This window comes from Elephas maximus, chromosome 2 (genome assembly GCF_024166365.1).
Source record: "Elephas maximus indicus isolate mEleMax1 chromosome 2, mEleMax1 primary haplotype, whole genome shotgun sequence".
Classification (NCBI taxonomy): domain Eukaryota; kingdom Metazoa; phylum Chordata; class Mammalia; order Proboscidea; family Elephantidae; genus Elephas; species Elephas maximus.
The window spans coordinates 225,642,955-225,670,870 of NC_064820.1; the positions used below are offsets into that span (position 1 = coordinate 225,642,955).

A 27,916-nucleotide genomic window follows, 5' to 3' on the forward strand; every position below is an offset into this window, starting at 1 on the left:
TCCAAAAAAGTGATTTCGAAATAAAATTGAACAATGATTTATTCTAAGGCATATGACTACAAAATATACACAATTATAAAACCACTCTTTATTTATTTTTTTTTAAACAAACCAAAATACCAAGCTCATGGTCATCCAGTCGATTCCAACTCATAGGGACTCTGTAGGGCAAAGGAGAACTGCCCCTGAGGGTTTCCAAGGTTGTATTCTTTGTGGAAGCAGATTGCCGCATCTTTCTCCCTCAGGGCCGCCGGTGGGTTTGAGCTGCTGATCTTTTGGTTAGCAGCCAGATGCTCAACCAGTGAGCATGTATTCAGTGAAAAGTTCTGAAATAGTTTTGGATTAATACCCATGAGAAATTATCACCTTTTGAGAGTTAACCAAGTACAACTTTGTGAGAAATCTGGACAGCACTAATAAATGACAAACAGCACCAAATTTAATAATTTTAAAGATTTACAGTAAAATACTTTGGTTTCCAAAAGACTGCCTCTGAAAAGAATTTTTTAGAAACCTGACATTTATCCATCTTGTTCTCCAAAATCCAAACACTGGCTTTCAGTTTTTCTCCCGTCACGTGGAAATGCCCTAAGCCAGAGAACATCAGAAGCACTGAACAAGGATATTAAATAAAAATTCTGCAAACATCAAACTTCTTAAAGTGCTAAAGCCACAAAACAGAAAAATCTAGTTTTAAAATTTAAAAAAGCTTAGTAGCTAGCGTTAAAGAACACTTACGAAAGGATAGTTATCAGCATCATTTAAATCAGTAATGCTTTTCACAATTATTGCAAAATACACTGATGAGGCATTAGAAATTGACAAATTTGAGTTGTAGTCCAAAATTAGCTAGTTAGATACAATTTATAAAGAAACCTGTTATGAATGACACCTGCTAATTTCTGTAGTAATAAGTGTCAAATAATTTTACTTCCTTAAGTTCCAGATTATAGCTGTATGTACAAACCTCAATTTGAGAGAAACAGAGGCCACCTTGAGACCCGTTAATTCTGACGGCAGGTGGGTGAATGCCTCGCCTCCTGCTCACCCGACCACCCAGCCGGCCTGCAGAGGGAGCCACTCCATGCCTCTAGCAAAGACCACATCTTCTCCTTGTCTCTCCAGCAGCAATGGGGGCTTTGTGTGGATCAGATAAATGCTGGGGCAGAATTATAAAAAGAACAGATGTTAACAATCCATCCTGGGACAGAAAACCAAGAACTGCTTCATCTTCCCAGGAGTGCAGATAACATCACTGTGAATTCTTAGTTGTATATTCTGAGAAAATTACAATGTATATTAACTCTAGTTCTAAAGATGAACATTCTAGCAATCTGGAAGTACTTTTAGTATTAAAAATGCACAATATTTGTTATCTCCATTAGTGGCAGCACTGGGGTTGGCGTCACCCAGTGCGGTAACTCATGCTGTCACCCCCTGCAGGGTGATGGGGCCAGCTGGTGAAGACCCCTGCCATGGGCAGAGTGGCCCTGCCTTGCCCCCATCAGCTCCTCCCCTCATTAGCCAAAGAGGGACGCCCCTCTCCACCCAGTGGTGGGTGCTGTAGCCCGGCCACCCGCACCCTGGTGGGTGATGGGGGGGTGGTGGAGTTACTGCATTGGGTGACACCAACCCTAGTGACTGGTGGGTGACAGGGGGTGATGAGTTACCACGCTGGGTGACAGGCAACATCAACCCTAGTGACAACACTGCCTTGGCGGCCCCTCCCCTAGCAGCACCAGCCTGCCCACTGCTACTGTGGACCCTGGGGTCATTTTGGTGTCACCCCCTCTGATAGTGTCAGGGGTGCGGTTTGCACTCCCCCAGTGACACCACTGATCTCCACTGCTTACTCTGAGTGACCGATAAAAACGTAAGCATATCTTAATCTTATGTTACTCCCCCCCACCCCAAGTAAAGAAAGTGATTCAATAACAAGTTTTCAGAGTAACAAAGAATATATTAAAACATTTTACATTCTTTCCACAACTGCATTAAAAAAGCAGGCATCCTGAATACTTACAAGGAATAATGAGCTTTCTACATTTTCAAAAATTAATTACAATCAGAAAAAACATTTACAAGAATATCTTTACTAGCTAATTAAGGAGTTGCAACAATGAAAGGTCAATTTGTTTGACACCAAATATTTGCCTACTGACTGAGATAAACATTCTTTAAAAAACTGTTCGCTGAATACAGCAATTAACATGTCTTTCGTTATTTTACTTCTTAACGTTTAAAATAGTTACATGAGCAGAAGCATATTTTATTTTTTACCACCAAAATAAACTCTTTCAGCCTAGTGCTCTTAAGATACAGTATAAAAAGTAATAGAAAAACCAGAACTGCGTTACAAACGTTTTTGGTTCAAAATTTTATTTGAAATCTTATGTTCCTTGCCTAGACAAAAATGTGAACGAATAAGACAAAACACTTGTTACTTTTTTTAACCTAACAGATATGCCAAACCTATATTTAGATCAAAAATACTTTTTGCTGATTAACGATATTATTAAAAATTTTTCAAAAATGTAGCATAAAGCTTCAAGTCCTGGGATACTAAGTTTAAGTGCCAAGACACTGTGTATCACGAAGTACGACAGATACTCCGGTAAGTGAGGATTACTCTGAGGGAAGCTGTCTTCTTTTGAAGACGTGAAAGCTACCACAATGTTCCGAGTACGAAGTACCACGTTATCAGGGAACGCACCGAATGAACAATAATCCATCCAGACATTCCACAGAAAATCCTACGCTTTAGTTTTGTCTTTAAAATGCATAGATTTCTTCAAGAAAATATGAAGATGGCAATGACCGGTAACTGCAACTTCATTTTATTTTCCTTTCTCCATCAAATTTAAGTAGGAATGAAATAGGATATAATCACTCGAATATTTTGGGGTTTTTCAAATGAAAGAATAAAAGGTAAAATTTCATATAGTTTCTATAATGTACAAGGATTTCCTAAAAATCCTTAGGATTTCCTAAAAATGGTTGTTTCCATAAAAAATAATGATTTTCCTACCACTAGTATGGACTGTGGACGATGAGACAGATAGGTACAAGTCCTAGCTGGCCAGAGCACAAATAAAAGTACTCAGCAAATTACTTGTTAGCACAGTAGTTGCTTTTTGTTTGTTTGAAAGAACTTGTAAAAAAGATATAAAGTCAATCTGGAGTTTTAACCCACCTCTCTACCTTAAAAGGATTTTGTAGTTTCAACAATACTTCCACTTTTATATATCTACTCTACCCCTCTCCAAATGAAATAAAGATTTCCCTTTTTAAACACCCCATTGAGCTTTGGATAAAACCTACTGAAAAGTTTTTAATGGTGACTTACTCACAGTAGGAAGAAAAAAAGAAGCTCAAACCCTATGGACCAAAGTAAGTCACTAATACAAATTTGGGGACTCCTGATAGTATTTTAACACATATCTATGAACTAGTAAGCTGCGACTTAAAATTGAAGAATGGTTTCATCATTGACATTTTACCACTAGAAGTACTATCAAGAGGGGGAAAAAAATTCTAACAGAAATCATCACAGAAGACAAAGAGGCAGGAAGGTTTGGGTCTCGTCTCTACTGTTCTTGAAAAGCCTGTAGAAACTGCAGCATGCTGTTCCCCTCTGCTCTGCAGACTCGGTAAGTCAGTGGTGATTCGGAATTCCAGAGGTGCTGCACCGCCTCCGAGTGTTGGGGATCTAGGGAAATGCACGCTCCAATCTTTTCTGTCCAATGAATGCTGCTAAGTTCAAAATTAGCGTCATACACGACCTTGCATTTTTGTCTCAAGTCCACTCTGATTTTCAACTCATGACAGCCTACACTAGAGGAAACCCAAACCCTCAGTCACTAAATGCTAGTCCATATTTAAAGTGGGGTGCCACTGACACACAACCCAGCTCCGCAGTTTTATTACCATGCCTATCACTCCTGAAGCGGGTATCAACCGACTGTAGAGGCCTTCCATAACTCATCTTCTCATTTCCCAAGTCTTAGAGTCTGACCATCATTAACATATATTGAATGACTGAGAGCAAGTTTTTTTTTACTATTTTATAAACATTTAAGTATTACTATTGCTGATTTAAAATTCTCACAATATTTATACAAAAAAAGTTCTACGTGACCACAAAATACCAAGTATTTATCTTTATCAAGTGTCAGGATAACTTATTAAAGTTGAGGTTTCTCATTTTTTATTGCTAAAGTATTCTAGTGTCTAAATCTATACTGCCAGCTACCCACTTCTGCCTGATACGTTTTGGACTTATGAACATGGCTAAGCATTAACTAGAACTTCGGTGTCTGATATAATCAAAAGGAGAAATACTTTCACAGTATTTCCTAATTTCAAATCAGTTAGAAAAATCAAACAAAACCTCAATTAAAAGATTATACTGACACCATGGAATGAGGAACCATGCAAACCACCAAGGCTAATCAAATTTCAACATTAATGAAATCAAATCATTCTGTTACTGTAAGGCCCAGAACCACAATTTTTTTTAGTTTTCCACAAGTTGAGCCAGGATGTTACTATTATCAGTTTGTCTCAAACATAAATTCAAGCATAATTTCCAACCTTTATTATTCTTTTTCAAAAAATATTTTGTTTCTTTTGATGCATTTCACAACGCAGGTTATCTGGACACCAGCTCCCATTTCCTAACAGGTCAAGAGTGCCGGTCTTTCAATTGTGGGTTTGTTCATGACTCCAAAGGCTAAATGCAGTCTTAAATGTCCTATGGCAGAGCTTACACATAAACTGTCTTTTAAATGTGATCGCTGAGAGGGGCGGAGCGTGGTAAAAAAGGGTGTCTGACTCTTGGGGTGCAAACAATTTCTCCGTGGCGGGAGTCGGATTCTCAGACTGACCAGTTGGGCTGTCAGGCTCCAAGGGCTGGATCTTGGGGAGTGGGGGTGGAGGCGGCAGGGGAGGCGGGGAGGGAGAGTTTGTTGGCGCGGGGCCCACTTCGGATTCTTTATGCACCGAGTCCTCGGTGGCCTGAGACATGTGGGACTGGAAGTGGCTCCAGAGCCGGAAATTCGTGCGGAACGCTTTGTTGCAAACGTGGCAGATGAAAGGTTTCACAGAACACAGAAGCTCCTGGTGGCGCTCCAGCTGCTTGTGCACCGTGAACATCTTCCCACATTTCTCGCAGGGCCACAGGCCGGCGTCTTTGCTGGGACCTGCCTCTTTCGGGGCCACACTGGTCTCGGGCACCTCTTCCTCTGCCTCTTCCACTGGCTCCTCTTTGACTTGGATTTTCAGCTGCTTAGAAAGACTGAGGTCTTCCGGGAGGCAAGAGGAGTCTTCAGAATCAAAGTTAATTTGTTCAGAAGAATCGCTGAACCCATGGTCATCTTTCGCTGCGATCACATGGTTGACCTTAGCTGGCTCAGACTGAGGCTGTGGCCTTGCAGAGCTGGTGACCTCGCCGTTGTGGTCAAGAACAGGCAGAGAGAAGTTTTCCGCTGGTACCATGGTGTTCTGGTTGTGGACCTCGACTTGGTGCCGCCAGATGCTGAAGGAGGACTTGAAGGTGCGCATGCACTCCAGACAGGTCAGCTTCTTGTACTCACATTTGCCCTCGTGCTCCCGCTTTAGCTCGGGCGAGAAAAACCTAAGGCTGCAGTAAGGGCAAACGGTGGCATTTCTGCATAACCTCTCGTGGTTGCCTTGTTCTAGAAGAGAAGAGAGCTTAGCATTACAGAGGCGGCACTGGTAAACCTCCTTGCTTTCTACTGGGCTTTCAAGAGGGACATGCTCTTTTGGCTTAGTGCCTCTATTTACTCCAACGGGCTTTTCTCCCGGGTGCATTTTTATGTGCTGTTTAAACTGAGAGAGGAAACGGTAGGCTTTTCCACAGTAAGCGCAAATGTACGCTCCTTTGGCTCTTGATCTTAAGTTCCTCTTGATGACTTGTTGTGCTTGGGCACTAGCCTGTCCCTGAAAACCAGGCTTGCCACGCCTTAACTTAATCATAAGGGCCTTTTTAATTTCCCTCTCTCTCACTATGTCAATCAGCTTTCTTTGGAATTTTTCATCCAAAACGGCATGAGAGCTAGAGGCCGGGGACGGATTTTTCACTATGCCGTGCTGTGTCTGACAGTGTGTCCAGACTTTAAAGTTTGTGTGAAATCGCTTGTGACAGATGTCACAGGCATAGGGCTTTTCGGGGTTATGGTATATGTTAACGTGGCGGTGAAGGCCTGCTGTCGACCTAAAGATCTTAAGGCAATGTTTGCATTTAAATTTTTTGTTCGGTCTCGTTCCCTCCAACTCACCAAATTCATCTTTATTCAAGTCAGAATCTGGGAAGTCGGCCTGGAGGAGAGCGGGACCGGGGCCCTCCTCACAGTTATCTTCTGACACAGGAGCTCCGTGCTCATTTACCTTCAGCTTCTTGAACGGCAACCTTCGGTCGGCCTGGAACCTCCTCTTGGCTGGGAGTCTGCTCGCTTCCTTTGGGTCGTCTTCTGTTTTCAGAGAAAAGTCTCTGGTGACTGCTGACAGCGAGGCTGCTGCCGTGGCTGCCGCTGCGTCCCCCACGGTGACTCTGATGATGTCCGAAGGGTCTGAGAGTGGGCTGCTGGGCTCGGTTTTTACACAGACCTCTGTGACGGGTGAGGCGGCCTCCCTGTCTGTGGACTGTGAAGCACTGAAGGACCTAAGGCGAGGTGATGGTAGGACAGCAGTTCTGTCGTCCAGGGCTGCTTTCTCACTACCATCTTTTAAAGATGATTTTTGAGATAAAGCACAGAGGACATTCCCTGGTACATCATTAGACATGGAAGATGAGCCCTGGGAAGACTTCAAATCTATGGAGGGTGAATACATCGGAACCTGGCTATCCATCGACAGTGACCGTCTGAGAAGACTCTTGACGAGTGGGCCACTTCTGTCAATGTTTTGGTTTCCAGAACCGGGCCCGCTGGAGGGGATCACTAGTCCCAGTTTTGAGTAGTACAGTAAGTTTCTATCTTCGCCTTGACCGCCTCCTGTGTTAGTCTCTTTCAAGAGATAGGGTGCCTCTGACGAGCTATGCAGAGTCAAAACGGGAGGCCGTGGTTTCTTCAAAGCCAGCTCTATGGCTTTTCCTTTTGGAAGCTGACCACTCACACCTGGTTTATCGTCTGCAGCTTCTCGGTCTTGTGGGGGCTTTGAAGGCAATACTGCATTTCTTTTCACCAAACTGCTTCTACTAGGATCCTCCAAAGAGCCAGGATGCTCAAGAGACTTTGCATATCCCACTGAAGTATCTCTCGGCCAACTCTTCTCAGTGAGTGACAGACCGTGAAGCGGGTCAATCGGTTTGGAGACATGTGGCTTATTGGTACCGGTCTTGATGGCAATGCTAGGCAAGGGTCTGGAAGTATGGCTTACATCGGGAGGGTTTTGACTGACAGTTTTTCCTTGTGCTTCATTTCTACTTTGACAGACAATGACACTTCTCTTTTGGGAACTGTTTTCATCATCTTCTATAAAAACTTTTTTTCTACTGGGACATGTCAGGAAGGGGGCTTGAGGTGTTTTAGAAACAATGTTAGTCAGGAAGGAAATCCCCAGGCTATAGCCAAGTTCTTGCACCGCAGCCAGGCTGCTCTTCTCAACAAACAAAGAGGAAGAATAGATGTAGTTTAAAACATTATCAAAAGCATCTGGCTCGCAAAAGTCAAGCTGAAATACAGTTTGTGACTCGTTCTCCTTATTTGTGAATAAACTCTGGAAGTATTCACTGCTGGCGGCCAAGACGTTCTTATGAGCTCGAAACTTCTGGTCTCCAACGATCAGGAGCACATCACAGAGCTGGCCTTTGAGGCGCTCCTCGTTGAGGGCACTCAGGAGAGAGATGGCATGTGCTGGGTTGATATAATGCAGTAATCCCTCCATTGTCTGGGTTTCTCTGCAAGACAAATGCAGAACTAGGATAAGCAGTACAAGGAAAAGCTCCCCACGAGCCTGAGGGCCCCTCAAGGGCAGGGAACACCAGTTATCTTTACCTAAGTGCCAATACTTAGCAAAAGAGTAAGCAGACAGAAGGTCTGGGGATGAATAACCTTACTCAAATAACACTGAAAACAGAAAGGGTGCAGCCTCATGGCTTAAGTAGGTCCCCGATCATTAAAATCAAAGAATTTTAGGAGCTTAAGACTGTCACATTGGCAGGTGCACACCATCAAGAAGACTGCTAGAAGGTGGCAGGTATGCAGGGAAGCAATGCTCGAAAATAAAAGGTTTATTATACAGGGTCTTTATCCATTTGATGCTTGGTTCTACTCCTGACTAGTTCAGAGTACAAATTCAGAAATAACTATGAATTATCAAAACTCCTCAAGTCTAAAATTCTGAAAGAAATTCAGTTTTATTACTGCATATGCTTAAAAGTAACAGGAACTGCTAACGATGGGTTACAAAGTAGAGATCATGCCAGACCTTTAAAAATATATAAGAATTTGGAAACAGAAAAAGCATTTGGTAGTCACTACTGAGTGTTTAACACAGGGCTTCAAACCGGTTTGTTTGGGTTCGAACTCCTGCTGAGAATTTGCATTTCCACCCCAGATATACTGAATCAGAATTTACAGCGTAACAAGATCTCCAGGTGATTCTTACGTATAATAAACTTTGAGAACGTGTGATCTACTAGTGGTTTTCACAACTGGTCCCTAACCAGAGGTATCAGCATCGCCTGGGAACTTGTCAGACATCCAAGTTCTCAGCAGGGGTAGGAACCTGAAAGAACCCTGTTCAAAGACCTGGTTTAAAACAAAGGACAAAAATGTTAAAGAATAAAGTTTGTTTTCATTCTCAGGCTACACATCTCTGCAATCTTTTGCATACTATTTCTTACCAAATCACATTTTGAACCATAGCACAAAGGAAACTTTAGCCCAGATCTAAACTTAAGTACAGGCGGCCCCTGGCTTTGAATGTCCAACTTATGTACAAACCATAAAGCCTATTATATTAAAAATCTGAGGGACAGGCAATGGTTTGTAATAACAAATGGGCACTACTTTGTGACATGCATCTAAACATTATTGTTATCAGCGTGTTATTATGTTAAGGATGCTTTAGTGTGTCCTGAAGTGTTTAATGTTTTTATGCATACAGAGGTACACTCTATACCTCATACTAAGACAAACACTTGAAACATCTGACTGACTGACATTAGATAAGATTCGTATCTAACTGTTCCGACTTAGGTACAAATATGACTTAAAGACAGATTTAGGAATGGACCTCATTTGTAATCCAGGGACTGCCTGTATTACCAATTATAAATTAAGAGGTTTGAACTGAGATTTTACTAAAATTCTCTTCCAATGTAAAAGCAAGACAAGAAAGCCTAATGGCTGAACATGCAGGTCTGATGCTTGAGGTGACTGACATGGCAGCTCTACCCGATGAGCTGACTGTCCCTGGGCATGTCTGTTAGCTTCTCTGTGTGCCAGGTAGTGAGAAATGGGAGGAAGAGCTGTGCCCCTTGCAGGCTTGCTGCACAGATTAGATGCGCTAGTGATTGATACACAGTAAGCATTCAATGAACGTTGTGCTACTTGTTTTCAGAAGTCACAGTTTTCATAGGTATTTAATTTAGTGTCAAAGAAAAAGGGTATAATTAAGCCCTGGTGGCTCAGTGGTTAAGAGCTCAGCTGCTCACCAAAAGGTCGGCATTTCGAATCCACCAGCGACTCCTTGGAAGCCCTATGGAGCAGTTCTACTCTGTACTATAGGGTCGCTATGAGTCGGGATTGACTTGACAGCAATGGGCATGCACTCGACGAAGGTAAAACTATTTCATACAGAAACACCGCTTGCCTTTCCATATTTGACCCTTCTCTTCGGCTGCTCTGCAGCCCTGGGGGCGCAGTGTTTAAGAGCTTGGCTGCTAACCAAAACAGCAGTTCCACTGCCACCCCTTGGATACCCTCCGGGGCAGTTCTACTCTGTCCGACAGGATCTCAGTGAGTTGGAATCTACTCCACGGCAACCGGTTTGGTTTAGTTTAGGCTTCTTTACTGAAAAGGTCCCAAACTTCTGTCCCGCAACGTATCTTTGGTTTGATTTTCTAAGGCCACCTTTTCTTTAAAATATCGTTGTGACAGTCATTTTCAATATTAAAAGGAACTCACAGTAAGAATATCTGTGGCTACTTGATCATTCCCTCAAGGACAAGCTGTACATGAACTCGGCACCCAGGAAGCACATTTGTAGGTTCTCTTCCAGGTCAAGGGTCAGCCTTGCTGGTCAGCCCAGCATGCAGGCTTTTCAGAGGAGCCCACACAGGACAATTTGTTGGCCACCAGTGTGGCATGACCAGAAATGGCAGGCAGTACCTTCAGTATTATTCTGACTTCCCGTTAAGGCGTCGACTCTTAAGTTTAACAACCTTAGAGGCATGGCCTTGTATCTTGTCTTGGGATGAGGCCTTTTGCCTGTCCACAACTGCCTTGGTCAAGCTGTACCAGGTTTTTGTTTATTCTTGTCTACCACTTAATATCAAATGCTAAATTTTAATTCTTTTACTTGTGATTTCTTGATAAAGATATTTCCCCTTCCTTCTATCCTCAGTTAGCCATCCTACTTTCTCCCTTAATCCTATTACTCTTCCTACATCACCACACATCCATTCATGTGTAAAGGAACCCTTTTACGGAGGACAACAGAAAAATGAGCTTATATCAATACCACACGTGTGGGCTTGGCCACGCACTGAGCACTTTTCCAGTGCTAACAATTTTTGAGAAAGTTAGTTCCCATGTCTCCACGGGGAAAAGTGACAGAGAATCAAAGGTGTGGACAAGTATTTTTCCAAAGAGTTTCTTAAAATCAACTTCGAGGTTTGACACCAGCAAGTTAAATATAAATGAAACGGACTAGGATGGAGTAGAAGCCGTCAGAATGCATCAAATGCAGTCAGGCTGATGAGTTCTGTGAAACTTTTGTTTCAGTTATATACATACATATCCACACATGTAAGCGAGTACTGGGTCGGGATGTAAGATAAAGTATGTTCCTTCCTGTGCGTCAGGGTCAAAACGGCTTGAAAGCTAGTGCTCTAGGCTGATCAGCCTCCCTGGATGCCTCAGTCTCCCCCACTGTAAAGTAGCGATAATAGCAGCTACCACGTAACGCTGTGGTGAGCGTCAAATGAGATGATACTAATTGTTACCCTTTACTGAGCCCTTACAACACACTACAAACTGTCTCAGGCACTTTGCCTGTCATTCATTCATTTGACAAAACGGCATTTGAGAAGACCTGAAGGAGGTGAGAGAAGAGCCGTGGGGATCACTGAGGGACGAACATGACAAGCAGAGGAAGAGTCAGGTGGCAGCAGGGCTGGAGTGGAGAGCACTGGGGAATCACGGAAGCTGACAACAGAGAAGCAATGAGCAGCCAGACTCTTGGGCTGGGTGGACTACTGGAAGAACTAACTGCACTTTGTACTGAGTCAAACGGGCTGCCGTTGGAAGTCTTTGAGCAGAGGCATGACAATGACCTGAATTATGCATTAAAAGCATCACTCTGGCTATGCCGTTGAGAATGAACCATGGAGGCTGGGAGGGCAACAAGGTGTCTCCTACATAATCCAGGTAAGAATGATGGTGGCCTGAACCATGATGGTAGCAGTGAAGGTCAAGACAGAGTCATCAGGATTCTGAGGGATTGGCTGTAGTGGGTAAGAGAAAGAGGGGAATCAGGGATGCTCCAAGGATTCTGCCTGAACAACTGAAGAATGTAATTGTCCTTACTTGAGACGGAATATAATAAAAAATCCTAAGTTCACTTTTTTTTTTTTTTAAGGAGTTTTGACATTCTAAATACGCACAGTAACCTGTTCCTTAACATGCCTGTACCCAGGTGTCTTCCCTGTGTTTTCTCTATTCCTTTCTTGTGCTTCCTGGGATCCCTTCTCAAATAAATGACCTGTGTCTGAATCCTCGTTTCAGAGTCCGTTTTTAAGGGAGCCCCAAGTAAGACAGCAATGGAACTTAAAACCACAGGTACAGGATAAGGTACTGAATGAGGAGTAAACCAAGTGAGAGTTTCTATGTTTCTGAACATGAAGCAAATGCCATTTCAGGTACCACCTGCCTCCCAGCGCCAGACAGCAACATCTTCTTCCCTTGGATCGAAACAGTTTCCTTCTTTATACTCCACTCAAATTCCATAATCCCTATTATTTTAATAATTTATTTTTGTTGTTGAGAATACCGTAATATTTATGTGAATTAACACGCGCCTTCCACCTTTGTTTGCCAACTGCACCCTCCTCCTGCAAGGTATTTTCGTAAGTGCCACTATGCTAATTTTTTTTTTACATGTTGTTGGAAAAAAACTTAGGATAGCACACTTACAAAAATACCTCAAGGGGGCAGGCACGGCTGGCAAACAAAGGTCGAAGGGGTGCGTTATTTGCGTAAAAATATGGTATGTACCGCAGAACATACACCAATTCAACAATTTGCACACATACAATTCAGTGACACTGATTACATTCTTGGAGTTGTGCAAGCATTCTCACCCTCCTTTTCTCAGCTGTTCCTCCTCCATGAACATAAACTCACTGCTGCCTAAGTTTCCCATCTGATCTTTTGAGTGTCTGCTGTCAATTTGATCTCATATAGATAGAGTGCACAATGCTCAGACATTATTTACTAGTTAAGCTAAGCTACCGCTTAGTTTTAATAAGACTTCAGGAGATATTTTGGTTAAGGTTTAAAACATTATCCTAGGGCAGTATTTTCAGGGGTTCACCCAGCCTCTACGGCTCTAGAAAGTCTGGATTCCATGAGAATTTGAAATTCTGCCCTACATTTTTCCCCTTTTGGATGATCCCTATTTTTGCTCTAAGTAATTTCTTCCAATTTCTTGGCCCAGAGGCTTCTATAATGTTTGAATGAAAACATCTGGGAGTTGGGGAACAATATTTAAGTCACTTAGGGTTGAAGTGTAAGAGAAATACTCGTTGTCCCTGAAAATTATTTGGGGTTTAAAACTACTCATTTGACTATAATCTCAGTTTGGTGTCATCAGCGAGACTGCCTGCCTGAAAAGCGGCTGGGCATGTCCATGTTACTGATATACCACTGCAGAATCACCCTCAAGTATTTACTTTCCACCCGTTCACTGGAACACTAATAACTAGTATCTGAGTACTTGCTCCGCCACATACTATGTAAACATGTCTCATATATTAACTCAATACTGACAATAATCCTAGGAGGTATTATTATCCCTATTTTACAAGATGGGGAAACTGAGGCACAAACACTTGCTCAATGTCATACACATAATAAGCAGCACAGCGGGATTCAAACGCAGGTGGTTTGACTCCACAGGCTACCCCACACTCTCTCCAGTTGTCTCTTAATCCTCGTGTATCTTCTGAGCTAGCTATTGCCATCACTTCCGGTGAGTAGAGGAGCTGGGAGCCTATGCCCTGAGTCACTGTGCACCCATCTAGTATGTGCTGAAACTCTGCTTGGCTTGGAGGGTCTCAATCTCACAGGCATGGCCCTGCCTTAAGGAGCTTAAAGTCCCGCACAGGAACAGGATAAGGATTGGTCACCACAGCGCAGAATGCTTTTAAGTACTTGCAACCACAGGCACAGGACAGGGTGTATGCAGATGAAGGGCAGCAGATCCAGATGTGAGTAAGGGCAAGAACGGGACTTACCAGCAGATGCTTGATGACAAAGAAGGAACCAGGTAACATGGGGAGCGTCACAAAGAAGGGGGTGAAGGGCATTTCAAGAGAGAGGGCAGTATGTCCAACATCATAGACCAGACAGAGCAGAAAGTATCCCTGGGAACTGCAGGTGGTTTCACCTGGCTAGAGCAGAGGGTACATGCAAGGGAAGGGCAGACGGCAAGGCTGGAGGAGCAGGGGAGGCATAAGGGCCTTGGGGCTAAAATATGTCATTCAAGGATTATAAACAGGTGGTGACATCTTCCATTGGATCAATGCCCCAGCATAAAGGTGCTGGAGACACAGACGTCTACAGAGATGGGAGGTGACAGCATAAGAGCAGTGTGGGCGCCTCACCTTCAGGTTGAGGCCCTGGCCTTTACCCTTTAATTTGATCATTAAAATTTGAAAACAATGGTCCCCTTCCTGGTCTAGCTGAAAACAATTTCCATTTTGGACCTTTGTGTTCTGTTGAAAGATAGTGGGACACTGATTGAATTTAACAACTTAACTAAAAATACAAAATGCTATTTAGGGATGCAGGCAAAAGCAAAGATTGAATAGGCCCATAAAACAAAAGGAGACTAAAGGGGCACACCAGCCCTGGGGCAAGGAAGAGAAGGCAGGAGGGAACAGGAATGCTGGTAATGGGGAACCCAAGGTTCAGAAGGGAGAGTGCTGACATGTTGTGGGGTTGTTAACCAATGTCATAAAACAGTATGTGTACTGTTAAATGAGAAACTAGCTTGTTCTGTAAACCTTCATCTAAAGTGCAAAAAAAAAAAAAAAAGAATACAGGCAAAAGAGGGAAAAAAATCTCAACTGCTGAACATCATGAGATAATCCAGACAAACTATTTGTGGCTGGTGGATACGCAGACTGAATTCTCAAAATCTCCTGATTTTTCTGCTGCTCACTCCTCAGATAAGGCCAGCTTCGCGCTGAGGTAATTTATCCTCATTGAGTTTTGCTGGTCCAGATACAAAACATTTGCTGGCATGTAAAAATGTCCACGGTTCTTTTAATCATCATTGGATCAGGAGCTCCACTTGTGGGAGACAGTGCATAAGTTTGAAAGCTCTCATACGCAAACACGTGTGGCCCCGGCTCTGTCCTCATCCCCATGCTTTTGTCACTACTCAGCCCTCCTGACTCATCACTGCAGGAGCTCCTGCTACCACTTCAGTCACGTGGAAAAGCCTTGGCGCTCTTCAAAGTGGGTGAAATGTGGAGGAAGGGCTGCATCTGTGAACGGCTGGAACAGCTCAGAGGAAATCCCCCAGGAAACCCAGATTCTGAAAGAGGGCTGGTTTGCTTACCACTTGGATTCTTGCACACAAAGATCTTCCCAAATGCTGCCTGAATTGTTTCTATTTCATGTTGTTTCCTGAAATTTCAAAACGAAAGAGTTTTGATGGTTAACAATTCACAGAAGATGTGACAGCTCCGTGGAAAAGGCTTTTAGATCTACTTTTTTATCTCAGTCCTAGCTCTGCCACCTACTGGGTGTGTCACCTCGTAAACATCACAGGACCGTCCTAAGTACTAGCTTCCTCACCTGTTCAATGGGCCTAACACTACCCATCAACAGGACTTTCGTTAAGGACAAGACACAGTGTTTGCAAGCTATTTAGTGTACATAGCGCTTCCCATGTAGCAATGCCTTTTTTCCTGTCTCCCTTTCCTAAATGTGTGCAAAAGTCTGTTATATGCCCCATATCACAAGAGGAGCTCCTGATATGGAGATGAATAAGCTATGGCCGACTTTTTTTCCGGTAGTATACATTCTAGAGGTGGGGAAAGCCACATAAAATTAAAACAGTGTGAAGTATACAAAAAAATGCCACGAGAATACTGATTTCAGGAAGCCATTAATTTGGTCAGGGAGCTGGGGGGTGGGGGTGAGTGAATAGGGAGACATCAGAGAAGGTTTGAGATTCATCGTGCATTCAACTATGATAATAATACTGAAGGCTTCATTCTTAACAGCATATTCTAGAAACACTTATCTGATCTTGCTTAAAAACTATCGAAGCTCTAATTCCCTAGAATGGCTACAAAGCCCTTTACAGTCGGGCTCCAGCAAGTTATTTCATTATATCACTTCAAAAAGACTCCTCCCTCAGGTACCAAATGCTAATACTTTAGTATAAATTAATACAATGCAAACACTTTCTTCTTCATACCAATATTAGATCAATTAGTTGCCGGGAGTAAGATTTTGAGGGGATGGTTGGGAAGGTAGGCGATTTTTGAATACAGAACATTCTGGGAATAGAACCAGAGAAGAAGTCCAAGCACAGCATGTAAAATCCAGGCACTTGGGTAAAAGGGCACAAGGAGACAAACTGTGAGAAAAATGAAAATCTTCACACGTGGACCGATATACAACGTCCTGACGAAAGAAGAAACTGAAGTTGTCAATGACTTCATTCTAGGTGGGATCAACAACCAACATCCACGGAAGCTGCAGTGGAGAAATCAAATGATCTATCAGACTGAGAAAATCTGCTGCAAAAGACCTCATTCAAGTTTTAAAAAGGGAAGGTGTCATGCTGATGACTGAGGTGACCTGAGCCATGATCTTTTCAATCATGTGTGTCAGGGTTGTATCCTCTCACCATACTCATCCTAATCTGTATGCTGAACAAATAAGCCGAGAAGCCAGACTAGATGAAGAAGAACGCAGCGTCGGATGTGGAGGACGACTCATCAACAACCTGTGATACGCAGATGACACAGCTCTGCTTACTGAAAGTGAAGAGGATTTGAAGCACTTGCTAATGAAGATCAAATACTACAGCCCTCAGCGTGGATTACATCTCAACATAAGTAAAACAAAAAACCTCACAACTGACCGATAAGCAACATCATGATAAACGGAGAAAACAGTGAAGTTGTCAAGGATTTCATTTTACTTGGATCCGTCATCAATGCCCATGGAAGCAGCAGTCAAGAAATCAAACGACGCTTTGCACTGGGCAAATCTGCTGCGAGGGACCTCTTTAAAGTGTTAAAAAGCAAAGGGTCACCCATGGTGGACAGGTTTCAGCTGAACTTCCAGAATAAGACAGACTGGGAAGAAGGACCTGCCAGTCTACTTCTGAAAAAATTATCCAGTGAAAACCTTATGAATAGCAGCGGAATATTGTCTCTATATATAGTGAAGGAAGATGAGCCCCCCAGGTTGGAAAGCACTCCAAATACCACTGGGGAAGAGCTGCCTCCTCAAAGTAGAGTCGACCTTAATGACATAGATGGACTCAAGCTTTTCGGACCTTCATTTGCTGATGTGGCATGACTCAAAATGAGAAGAAATGGCTGCAAACATGCATTAACGATCGGAATGTGGACTGTATTAAGTATGAACCTAGGAAAATTGGAACTATCAAAAATGAAATGGAATGCATGAAGATTGATATACTAGGCATTAGTGAGCTGAAATGGACTGGTATTGGCCATTTTGAATCAGACAATCATATGGCCTACTATGACGGGTATGACAAATTGAAGAGGAATGGCGTCAAGTTCATCATCAAAAAGAACATCAGAAGATCAATCCTGAAGTACAACACTGTCAGTGATAGGATAATACCCACACGCCTAAACGAAGATCCATTAATATGACTATTCTTCAAATTTACACATCAACCACCAATCCAAAGGTGAGGAAACTGAAGATTTATACCAACTTCTACGGTCTGAAATTGCTCAATCATGCAGTCAGGGTGCACTGATAATTACTGGTGATTGGAATGCAAGAGGTGGAAACAAAGAAGGACTGGTAGTTGGAAAATACAGCCTTGGTGACAGAAACTTCTTCATTGTAAATACCTTTTTTCACTAACAAAAATGGAGACTACACAGGCGGACCTCACCAGATGGAACACACAGGAATCAAATTGACTACATCTGTTGAAAGAGACGATGGAAAAGCTCAACATCATCAGACAGAACAAGGCCAGGGGCTGACTGTGGAACAGACCATCAATTGCTCATATGGAGTTCAAGCTGAAGCTGAAGAAAATTAGAACAAGTCCACAATCGCCAAAGTATGACCTGGAATATATTCCACCTTAATTTAGAGACCATCTCAAGAATAGACTTGATTTATTAAACACTATTGACTGAAGACCAGAAGAGTTGTGGAATGACATCAAGTACATCATACAAGCAGCAGCAAGAGGTCATTAAAAAGGCAGAAAAGAAAGTGTAGTGTGACTAATTACTTTTGTGTGTGGCTTTTCTAGCCATAGTCTTGTAACTCCTACCCAAGTGACTGTGTTGTGTGATAGGGTACTTGTGGACTACCAACAGGATTGGTCAGTTTTGCCTTAAAACAGAGCCAATTCTAGAGCAGACTGGAGGAGCCCACCACCACCAAGGAAGGTGAGAACAACAAGAGGGACCCAGTTGCAGAAGATGGCGCGGTGGGCTTCCCAGCCCATGTAGAGAGAAAGCTGAGTGCCTTTGGGCAGAGACGGAGACCTGCAAGCACAGTTGGGGAGAGGCCGTCTTGATGAAAGAACTGTATCCTGAGTGTTTCTGAGCCTGACTTGTAACTGTTACTTCCTTTATAATAAACCCCATAATTGTGAGTATGGTCTTTGAGTTCTGTGTGGCCCCTGCAATGAACTACTGAATCCAGCAGAGAAGTAGAGAGTGCTGTTGGTTTCAGAATTAGTAAAGATGGGGGAAGAGGAGGCTTTCCTGGCCTCTGCCTCACGGGAGGCAGCCCTGCGCTATTGATCTTGGTTCTCCTTCCCCCTTGTGTGGTTGGAGAAGGTCAGACACTGCCCCCATGCCATCTGTACAGAAAGACAAGACTAAAGTGGATGTTAGAAGAGACTCTGAAACTAGCTCTTGAACGCAGAGTGGCTAAAGCGAAAGGCAGAAATGATGAAGTAAAAGAAATGAAGATTTCAAAGAGTAGTTCAAGAAGAGAAAGTATTACAACGAAATGTGCAAAGATGTAGAGTTAGAAAACCAAAAAAGAAGAACATGTTCAGCATTTCTCAAGCTGAAAAACTGAAAATTCAAGCCTTGAGTTGCAATTCTGAAGGATTCTACATGGAAAATATTAAATGACACAGGAAGCATCAAAAGAATATGGAAGGAATACACAGAGTCACTTTACCAAAAAGAATTGGTCGATGTCCAACCATTTCAAGAGGTAGCATATGATCAAGAACTCATGGTACTGAAGGAAGAGGTCCAAGCTACACTGAAGGCACTAACAAGAAACAAGGCTCCAGGAATTGACAGAATACCAACTGAGGTATTTTAACAAACGGATACAGTGCTGGAAGCGCTCACCCGTCTTATGCCAAGAAATTTGGAAGACAGTTTACTTGGCCAACCAATGGGAAGAGAACCATATTTGTGCCCATTCCAAAGAAAGGCGATCCAAAAGAATGTGGAAATTACTGAACAATATCATTAATATTACACACAAGTAAAATTTTGCTGAAGGTCATTCGAAAACAGTTGCAGCAGTACATCAAGGGAAATGTCAGAAGTTCAAACTGGATTCAGAAGAGGACGTGGAATGAGGGACACCATTGCTGATGTCAGATGGATCTTGGCTGAAAGCAGAGAATAACAGAAAGATGTTTACCTGTGTTTTATTGACTATGCAAAGACATTCGACCATGTGCATCATAACAAATTATGGATAACATTGCGAAGAATGGGAATTCCAGAACACTTAATTGTGATCATGTCTAACTTGTACACAGACCAAGAGGCAGTTATTTGCATAGAACAAGGGGATATTGTGTGGTTTAAAATCAGGGAAGGTGTGCGTCAGGGTTGTATCCTTTCACCATACCTATTCAATCTATATGCTGGGCAAATAATCCGAGAAGCTGGACTATATGAAGAAAAATGCGACATCAGGATCAGAGGAAGACTCTTGAACAACCTTCAATATGCAGATGATGCAACCTTGCTTGCTCAAAGCGAAGAGGGCCTGAAGTATTTACTGATGAAGATCAACGACTACAACCTTCAGTATGGATTACACCTCAACATAAAGAAAACAAAAATCCTCACAGCTGGACCAATAAACAACATCATGATAAATGGAGAAATGACTGAAGTTGTCAAGGATTTCATTTTATTTGGATCCACAATCAATGCCTATGGAAGCAGCAGTCAAGAAATCAGATGACACATTGCATTGGGCAAATCTGCTGCAAAAGCCCTCTCTGATGTGTTCAAAAGCAAAGATGTCACTTTGAGGACTGAGGTGCGCCTGACCCAAGCCAGGGTGTTTTCAATAATCACCTCATATGCACGTGAAAGCCGGACAATAAATAAATAAGACCGAAGAAGAATTAATGCCTTTGAATTGTGGTGTTGGTGAAGCACACGGAATATACCACAGACTGCCAGAAGAACAAACAAATCTGTCTTGAAGTACAGCCAGAAGGTTACTTAGAAGGGAGGATGGCAAGACTTCATCTCACATACTTTGGACATGTTATCAGGAGGAATCAGACCCTGGAGAAGGACATGATGGTTGGTAAAATATACAGCCAGTGAAAAAGAGGAAGACCCTCAACAAGGTGGACTGGCACAGTGGCTACAACAATGAGCTCAAGCCTAACAGTGACTGTGAGGATGGTGTAGGACCTGGCAACGTTTCGTTCTGTTGTACACGGAGTCTGTAGGGGTTGGAATCAACTTGACAGCATCTAATAACAACAATAAAGTGTTAAAATGCAAAGACATGACCTTGAGGACTAAGGTGCGCCTAACCCAAGCCATAACATTTTCAACTGCCTCAAATGCATGCAAAAGCTGGACAATGAATAAGGGAGACCAAAGAAAAATTGATGCATTTGAATTATGGTGATGGCAAAGAATACTAAATATACTAGAACTGCCAGAAGAACAAACAAATCTATCTGGGAAGAAGTACAGCCAGTATGTTCCTTAAAAGTGAGGATGGCGAGAGACTTCTTCTCATGTACTTTGAACGTATTACCAGGAGGGACCAGTCCCCGCAGAAGGGTATGCTCGGTAGAGGGTCAGCAAAGAAGAGGAAGACCCTTGACAAGATGGACTGATGCAGTGGCTGCAACAATGGGCTCAAACACAGCAACACTTGTGAGGATGGCACAGGACCAGGCAGTGTTTTGGTCTGTTCTACGTAGCGTCGTCGTAAGTCAGAACTTACTCGAAGCCACCTAACAATAACAATAACGTGCATGTGAAAGCTGGACAACGAAAAAGAAAGTCAGAACTGTGCAACTGAATTATACTGAATTGAACTGAAGAAGAATATTCAATATACTGTGGACTGCCAGAAGAAAAAACGAATTAGTTCCTGAAGAAATATAACCAGAATTCTCCATAGTAGTCAGGATGTTCACTTTGTGTTGCTTACTTTGAACAAGTCATCAGGAAACATCGATTGCTAGAAAACAGTATCATGGTTGGTAAAGTAGATGGTCAGCAAAAATGCAGGAAATCTGCAGTGAGAGGGACTGACGCAAGAGCCGCAGAAATGGGCTCACACATGCCAACGATCATGAAGATGGTGTAGGACTGGGCTCTGTTACACCTAAGGTCGCCGAGAGTCAGAGCTGACTTGATGGTAATTAACAAGAGATGAGCAAGGGGCCAAGAAAGGGAGATGGGAAGAGACCTAAATAACCTTATCTACTCCCAAATTTGGAGACTTTTAAAACACGGGCTGGAATCAGTTAAGCTACATAAAAAAATTAAATTGGCCCCATGACTAGCCTACACAATTTTTACTACCAGTTCTATAGGAAAATGTCTTGAATTCAAAACATTAAACTAAAATTTAACTATGGGCACATGACCCCTGTAACATGGAAGATTGCTCTTACCCCTATCTGACATCTCGCATTTATGGCAACAGTAGGAAAAAAAAAAAAAAAAAGCCCTACTATTTATTTTGGGCATTAACAATGGATGTCTGGCAGTAATGAACCCTGAGGTGTGAGGGAAGAGTCACGCTGGTAGCGACAGTTAAGGTTATGTGTCAAGGCCATGATTCTCAGTGGTTTGGCAGTTATGTAATGATGTAATCTGGTAGTTACATAATGAAGTAATTTGGCGGTTATGATATAGTTATCCTCCATTTTGTGATCTGATGTGGTCATCCTCCATTCCTGCATAACGACCTGGTCTTTGGAACCTAACCATGTTGGTAAGTGAGGAGTAGATATACAGTTCTAACCATGATGCTGGATAAAAAGAGAAATGCATGTATTACAAGGCAAATGCCGCCTAGTTTAAAAAATATCCAAAGCATCTACACTCGACTGACTTTGGACTGTAAACACACACACACACACACACACACACACACACACAATTTATCCACAAGCCCTCATCTCTGGATTTTGCCCTAACTCCATTTGATTTTACTATTAGATGATGGCGAGACTTAAGCTGGCTCTGAGTTTAGGTCTTATCATCTCATTAGATAACATCTAGAAATGACTAAACCGCCTCATTATCCCATCCTGCAAGAGTACGAACATTTCTACTTTGCATTCCTTTTCATTACATTTTCGGTCTCCATAGAAAGGGTTTGATTTTGGCTTAAGGGTGTATTCTTTGCCATATTCAGCTGAATCACTCTACTATAACATAGTTCAGGCTCTTAATTTGCACCTTAGTTAGCAGATCAGCCTCTGGTCAGACTTGCTGTTGGTTTTGGCCACCCAGTAGTCATCCCTCCTCCTCCTCGTAATCACCCCTTTACGGTGCTTTGGAAGAACATCCCGTGTCCTGCTGGGCACAGTCTGATGTGCTGCTCTCCCCTAGCTCAGGGGTAGGCATACAACCAGAGTCAAGCCAATTAAACACTTTCTCCATGGAATACTAGTCCTGAGAAAAATAAGGAGGGCAGTATACGAGTGGAGTTGATTCATCTTAGCAATGGCCTGAAAATGAGACCTGCCAGTGCCTGTGACATGGACTCCTGGAGTCACCCTGGCTTTTGTCTTCTCTAGCTCAATTCTTTAGCTTTCCCTTAAAACCTAAGAGCAACCCTTTACAATAAATTTCTCTTTACTATGCAAGCTGGTCGGCCAGCCAGTTTCTGTTCCTGGTTATCAAAGGACACTAACGTTTTTCCAAGTGGTATTCATTCTTCCTGTTGTACCTTCCAAATCCATCCTTCACGCAGTGGCTAGACCTGTGCTTCCTAAAACAAAGCTTGGATCATCCATCCAGCATACGCACTAAGTACTGCTACTATTCATTCACCTTATTTATTGAGCTCCTATTGTGTGCCAAGCATGGTGACTTGTCTCTGAGATACATGGGTGCACAAAACAGGTAAGGTCTCCACTTTCTAGTGAGGCAAGTCAGATGATAAACAAGGAAACAAATAAAGATAATTCAGACTGTGCTAAGTGCTATGATGGAAATAATTAGGGTGCTGTGGCTGGGTGGAGTAACTGGAGGTTTTGAAAGGATGGTCAGAAAATGCCTTGATCTGATATTTTAATTGAGACCTAAATGAAAAGAGCCAGCCTCGACCCCTGTTTAAAAAAAGAAAAGTCATGGGTTCTCCATTCAGCAAAAATTTAAAAACATGGACACCAGGGGCTCTCTAAAATTTAGTTTCAAACTACTTTTAATTTTTTTTTCCTTAGTTATTATTCCTTTGGGATAGCTTTTTGCTTCAGTTTCTTTGTCTCGGGGACAGACACAACCAGCACAACTTGCTTCTGGTCATTCTATTACCCAATCTGCAATGTCCTAGATCTCATCTAACCCCCTTCCTAGATGCCACTCATCTGAACATTATTCATCTTTTAAAGCTCCTCCAGGAAGCCTTCCTTGACTACTTCAGTTTCTAATGAGCAAGCCCCTCCTTTCAACTCCTGCATTACAAACAGCCTATACCATTTATGTAGTGTTTACTCACCGACTTAGACTCGTTGCCATCTATGTCTCTCCAATAAGACTGCAAGCTCCTTAATGGCTGAGAATCTATTTATCATCTCTTAACACTCTTCACAATGCCTAACATGGGATCTTGCACAACCATAAATATCTGCCGAGCTCCTGTGCTGACACTCCACTTAGATACGAAGGAACAGAAATCACGCCTTTTGTTTTCCTAAAGCAAGGCTGGTCACATCACTGCTTGGCTTTAAAACACTGTATTAGGTTTTTCTATTACTTTCAAGATGAAATCCAAACTGTGCACACTGGCACATACGACTCTTCACATTCTGGCTGCAATTCATCTTTCCACCCTTACTGGGCACTCCCTACCATCTACCCTACAAACTTGCACACCGTTTCCACCACCTGAAATATCTTTCTTACTTCTTTTCTTGGCCAACTTCTACTGAAAGATCCAGCTCGAATGTCACCTCCTCTACAGAGCTTTTGTTACTCGGCACCCCCTGGCCCGCCAGCAGCTGAGCCCTTTAACTACCCCAGTACTTCATCCTTCTGCAGTAACAACATGACAATTCTGATTGATCTGCCTTCACGTCTATCTCCCTCACGAGGCTCCTTGCAAACAAAACGCTTGTCTTCTCATCTATGTATCCTCAGTGCTCAGCACAGGCGTGGCAAGTATCTACTGAAAAAAAAAAAAAATTTTTTTTTTTTGAACCAGGGAATAAACGGCAAGCTTGAGGAGATTCAAGACCCTGATTTGCTCATCTTTGTTTCCCCGGGGTCTGTCACAGAGCATTGCACGTGGCAGCTTCCTTCACTTTTCCCATGAGATCTGAAGGCTCTCTCGCTACTTGATGATGACTCCCAAATCTGTATGTCATGAGGCTTCTGGGCCTTCCAGTCTCTATATACCTACCGAAGAGTTCATCACAGTGTATACCACATACTTAAAAACCCACATGCCCAGTGTGGTGGCTATAATCCACATCCTCACCCCCTCTCCCTGTATCTGTTTGTCCTCACACATTCGGCATTTAGTTTGGTGTGCTGCTAACAACCTGGCCTCCTAAACCAGAAATTTCTTCTCTTTCCTTTATATCTGATCACCATGAACTGTCAATCCTAGCTCTTAAGCGGTTCTAAACTCTGTTCTCCCCATCTCCATGGCTTTGGGGCCAACAAAAATTGTCCCTTCAACTACCTCCTTCTCCTCCAGAGACTCCTCTCAATAACTTAAAACCTCTTTAGCTATTTTTAGTTTTTCCTGGGTAGCATCTGCTATGAGATAATATTGTAAGTTACTTGAAAGCAGGGGTTAGATCTTTTTCAACTTTTATTTCCACAGAATGAAGCACACTGTATAGTCAATGAATAGTGTTAAAAAGAATTAAACAAAAAAGTCATCTTAAATAACAAATGCCCCAAATTTCTACTGTCTTTTTAATACCAATATTTAGGGTCACTGAAATGTAAACTTAATGCCTATGAGTCATTAGACATGGACAACGGATTTACTTCAAATACCAGTGGGAAAAATTTTCTAAAAATATTTTTTCACAGAGTATTCTTTCTAAAATGGGTTAACCCACTTTCTTGGCTTCTTAAACAAGGTATGCACGATGTGATGACTCCGAGTCATGATTATGAACAATCACTGGACTATGCTGTAATACACTGAGGCTCTCAGATGTTAGAGCTCAACAGAGCTGTCAGCTCTTGTACTAAAAATCCCCCAGTTGCTGTATTACGCATGGTCTAATTTCATCCGTCATTTCCCACTGTTAGGCAATCCTCTCGCTGCACCTGTCCCCAGAACTGCCCCGTCCCAATGTGCTGTGTATGTAGTATTCCGCAGAACCATAGAGCCCCTAGGACTTAAACGTATGACCTTTTGTAGATGGGCTACTGAACCTGTTCCAGATAAATGAAGTCTGGGTGATAAGAAAACCAACTACAAGATCATGAAGGACTCCAGCACAAGTCTTTCCGCGGGGCTCTCTGTAACAGGTGCACAGGCTGGTCTTGACCCACTCCCCTTCCCCTACGCCTCCAGCCCCAGATTCCCGACGTAGGTCTTCTCTGATGGGGAAAGCATTCACAGCCAAGCAGGAAAGCTTTTGGCCCGTGGAGGTTGCTGTGCTCTGCGGTAAGCGGTGAAAATCAGGGAGAAAAGGTCTTCAAGGGATTCTGGATGGAAATGAACGTGCTTCGATGTCCAGACGCCCGGCTGATGGCGCCGGGGAGACAGTCGGGCCAGGGGCGGGGAAAAGAAAGTCAACTTTGGGCACTGGCCTGTCATGCCGGCACTGGTCTCCCGCCGCCAGGTCTAGTGGGCCGAGGCGGGGAACGAGGTGGGCCGAGGAGGGGACTGGGTCGGGGACGGCGGCACAAGCCGCCGCAGGTGTGGGGTCCCTCCGCCACCCGCGGCTAGCGCGCACCTCGCGGCCCGGGCCGGCGCTAGCGGACCTCCCCACCAGCCCGGAACGAGAGCACGCGCCCCTCGCGAGACGGCATTTCAACCGCTCCACGCAAAGGGCGTGCGCCTGGCCCAGGTGCGTCCGCTACCCCAGCGGCAACCTGCCCGGGAGAGGAGCGGAACCCAGTGAGGGAACAGAGCGTGCTCAGTAACGTGGGCGAGGCCAAGTACGGGCACGAAGCATGCGCAGTGTGAAGGCACAATCGGCTACGTGGGAGCTCAGGGCATGCTCGGTGAGAGCCAAGCCCTGGCGCACGCGCAGAAGCGCCCAGAGACCGCAGCCCGTTGGTGGACAGAAAAAAAGAGGAGAGAAATCACCTCAGAGTTACGTCAGGAAAGGCCGCGTTTTGCGGGGACGCTGTAGCCTACTGCGGGGACCCGCAGTTCTCACAGAGCGAGGGGCATGACAGTTACTTACCGATCTCCAGCCCCGAGGCAGACGCAGGGCCCCCTTCCGCTCACACTCGGCTCGCGCGCGCCGCAGCCGCCGCTGCCGCTGTGATTCCATCCATCTTGAATTTGACGTCATCCCACACCAGGGATGAGGTCATCGCAGGCAGCGCTCGTCACGTGCGCAGCGCTGTGATTGGCCGCCCGGAGCCGCGGGGCGGGGGCGCGGGGCGCCAGGGAGGTGCGAGACGCCGGGGGCCGGGACTAGGGCGGGCCTGACGCGAGCCGCGCGTCGGGGCGGCTCTGGGCGCCTCCGCGTCAGCCTTGTGCCCTGTCGGGAAGCGGGCGGTCCCGGGCCCGGTCCCCTGCGGTGTCCGAGCCGGTCTAACGGTCAGTGGGCGGCGGGGAGGGGCCGCCGCCGGGAGCGCCTCCCGGTGAGGACGGACCCCGCCGCCGCCAGGAGCCGGACGCGCTTGTCCCCAGGTCGAATCAGCCTGTTGGCGGAGCCCACAGTGGCTCTGTCTGGTGATCGCCGCCGTCCCTTCACTCATGTTCCTCCTCCCTTCGGCCGGGTGGCGGCAGGTGGCCAGTCCTGAGCTTACAGTCTGTGGGGTTGCGTGCGCCTCGGCGGGCAGGTGGGCAGGCGGCGCGGGACCCCTGGAAGGATGATTCATTCTCATGGAAAACCAGGCAGAGGGCCTTGAGCAACAGGACCTGGGAGTCGGGCGACACCGAGCCCAGGTGGCCCTGCGACGTTCCTTCAGGGGTCTCCTCCAGCGCGGGGACGACCTGCGTGGGAAGGGCGCAGGATCTGGAGTTTGCTGAGAGCCGGTCTCGGCAGGGTCCATTTCCTCATTCCTAAAATGAATCTTTGAGACCCTGGTGGCGTAGTGGTTAAATGCTACAGCTGCTAACCAGAAGGTCGGCATTTCGAATCCACCAGGCGCTCCTCGGTAGCTCTGTAGGGCAGTTCTCTGTTCTGTAGGGTCGCTATGAGACGGAATCGACTCGAGGGCAACGGGTTCGGTTTTTTAGTTTAAAATGAACTGATCACAGAGGACTGCTTGATAGTTGGAGGAAACAGGGCTTCCAGGTTCATTCTGCTTGAACAGGTTTGGATGTGGCTGCCCTTGTTATCAACTCCATATAACAGCTACTTATAAACTACGTTTTCACAAACACCTTTTTAAAAATAGGTTTTGAGTTAAATGATTAGTATGCCGTTATTTTCCATAATACCCATTCTTATTTGATATCTTTTAAACTTTTTGTTAGTCTGGTTGTACGCATATTACAACTCCAACTTGAATTAGAAAATTAACTCACTTTCTTTCAAAACCAGAAAATTGGTATAACAAATGCCAAACGGTAAACACCAACACTAAAGAAAGGGGTTCTGTATCTTAGACAATCCAAATAAACCCAAAACC

At 44.1% G+C, this 27,916-nt stretch overlaps 1 protein-coding gene across 3 annotated transcripts; it reads right to left on the bottom strand.

Annotated features, from left to right (window-relative positions):
- On the bottom strand, window positions 1-26,620 carry ZBTB21 (zinc finger and BTB domain containing 21). 3 transcript variants are annotated; one of them, XM_049874928.1, is made up of 4 exons: window positions 26,515-26,620; window positions 15,034-15,101; window positions 6,300-7,918; window positions 1-5,696 (listed from the first exon to the last, which is right to left on the bottom strand). In XM_049874928.1, the coding sequence occupies exons 3-4, from the start codon at window positions 7,903-7,905 to the stop codon at window positions 4,702-4,704; spliced, it is 2,601 nt and encodes an 866-aa protein (XP_049730885.1). In that variant the 5' UTR covers window positions 7,906-7,918; window positions 15,034-15,101; window positions 26,515-26,620; the 3' UTR covers window positions 1-4,701. The 3 variants fall into 3 exon arrangements, with proteins under 3 accessions (XP_049730885.1, XP_049730883.1, XP_049730884.1); XM_049874926.1 differs by having other exon boundaries at window positions 1-7,918; XM_049874927.1 differs by lacking the exon at window positions 15,034-15,101 and having other exon boundaries at window positions 1-7,918.
- Between the last annotated feature and the right edge of the window lie 1,296 nt (window positions 26,621-27,916).